This window comes from Alexandromys fortis, unplaced genomic scaffold, assembly GCF_014885135.2.
Source record: "Alexandromys fortis isolate MF-2015 unplaced genomic scaffold, M_Fortis_MF-2015_v1.1 scaffold_166, whole genome shotgun sequence".
Taxonomy (NCBI): Eukaryota; Metazoa; Chordata; class Mammalia; order Rodentia; family Cricetidae; genus Alexandromys; species Alexandromys fortis.
The window spans coordinates 1689499-1691512 of record NW_026068102.1 but is presented as its reverse complement, the minus strand read 5'-3'; the positions used below and the strand labels follow the sequence as shown (position 1 = coordinate 1691512).

At 43.0% G+C, this 2014-nt stretch overlaps 1 protein-coding gene across 1 annotated transcript; it reads left to right on the top strand.

Moving 5' to 3' along the window:
* The first annotated feature begins 906 nt into the window (after positions 1-906).
* On the top strand, positions 907-1925 carry LOC126489589 (peroxisomal membrane protein PMP34-like). Its single transcript, XM_050123930.1, is given in 2 exon segments — positions 907-1235; positions 1238-1925. Coding segments are annotated over 2 exon segments (918 nt in total). The 5' UTR covers positions 907-970; the 3' UTR covers positions 1891-1925.
* The last annotated feature ends 89 nt before the right edge of the window (positions 1926-2014 follow it).

The following is a 2014-nucleotide window of genomic DNA, read 5'->3' as shown; positions in this document are numbered from 1 at the left end:
CCCAGACTACTATACCCAGCAAAACATTCAATTAGCATAGAAGGACAAAATAATATATTCCATGACAAAATCAGATTTAACCAATACCTAGACACAAACTCAGCCCTACACAAAATACTAGAAAAAAACTCCAACCCAACGAAGTTGGCTACATCAACAAAACCATAGACAATTGATGGTTTCATAGCAGCAAATTCAAACGAAGGGAAAAACACACAAATTAACATTATCAACAATGAAAACTAAATTAACAGGAGGTAGCAATCACTGGTCATTAATATCCCTTAATATAAATGAACTGAACTCACCTATAAAAAGGCACAGGCTAACAGATTGGTTACCAAAACAGAATTCATTCTTCTTCTGCCTACAAGAAACAAACCTCAACCTCAAAGACAGGCATTGTCTCAGACAAAAGAATTGGGAAAAATATTCCAATCAAATGGATCTAAGAAACAAGCAGGTGTAGCTATCCTAATATCTAACAAAGTAAATTTAAAACTAAAATCAATCAAAAGAGATAAAGAAGGTCATTTCATATTAGTCACAGGAAAAATCCATCAAGAGGAAATCTTAATACTGAACATCTATGCCCAAAATACAAGGGCACCCTCAGATGTGAAAGAAATACTTCTAAAGCTTAAATCATAATTAAACTACACACAAGAATAGTGAGAGACTTCAACACTCCACTCTGACCACTGGCCACGTCAGTCGGACAAAAAATGAACAGAGAAATAAGGGAACTAACAGATGTTATGACTCAAATGGACTTAACAGACATCTATAGAATATTCTATCTGAACAGAAAAGAATATACCTTCTTCTCAGCACCTCATGGAACTTTCCCAAAAATTAACCACATACTTAGTAACAAAATAAGCCTCAACAAATACAAAAGAGAGGTGGGACTTGAGACGCTCCTGAAAGGAGCCCACGTTGCGGCGTCTGAGGGGGAAAGTGTGGCATTATGGCTTCTGTGTTGTCCTACGAAAGCCTGGTGCATGCCGTGGCCAGAGCCGTGGGAAGTGTGACTGCTATGACAGTGTTCTTTCCCTTGGATACTGCTAGACTTCGACTTTAGGTTGATGAGAAAAGAAAGTCAAAAACTATGCATGCAGTGCTCCCGGAGATTATTAAAGAAGGCCTCCTGGCACCATACCGAGGGTGGTTTCCAGTTATCTTCAGTCTCTGCTGCTCCAATTTTGTCTATTTCTACACTTTTAATAGCCTCAAACAGTATGGGTCAAAGGTCTACGTTCTTCTACAGGAAAAGATCTAGTGGTTGGATTTGTTGCAGGAGTGGTGAATGTGCTGCTGACAACTCCACTCTGGGTGGTGAACACCAGACTGAAGCTGCAAAAGGCCAAATTTCAGAATGAAGACATTATACCAACTAACTACAAAGGCATTATCGATGCATTCCACCAGATTATTCGAGATGAAGGAGTCTTGGCTCTGTGGAATGGCACCTTTTCCTCCTTGCTGTTGGTCTTCAACCCTGCCATCCAGTTCATGTTCTACGAAGGCTTAAAACGGCAGCTTTTAAAGAAGCGGATGAAGCTCTCCTCTCTGGATGTGTTCATCATTGGGTCAGTAGCCAAAGCGGTGGCCACCACAGTCACCTACCCCATGCAGACGGTGCAGTCGATTCTGAGGTTTGGACGTCATAGACTAACCCCAGAAAACAGAACCCTGGAGAGTCTTCGGAATGTTCTCTATCTTCTTCCCCAGCGAGTCAAGCGCTTTGGAATAATGGGACTCTACATAGGCCTTGAAGCCAAGCTGCTCCAGACCGTGCTCACAGCTGCCCTCATGTTCCTGGTGTATGAGAAACTGACAGCTGCTACCTTCACTGTAATGGGCCTGAAGAGCACACACAAGCACTGAGGTCCTCCACGGAGCAGTGTGGAGATGCACATGCTGCACAGAGAGAAGATGCGGCTCTCCTCTCCTCTCCTCTCCTCTCCTCTCCTCTCCTCTCCTCTCCTCTCCTCCCCTCCCCTCCCCTCCC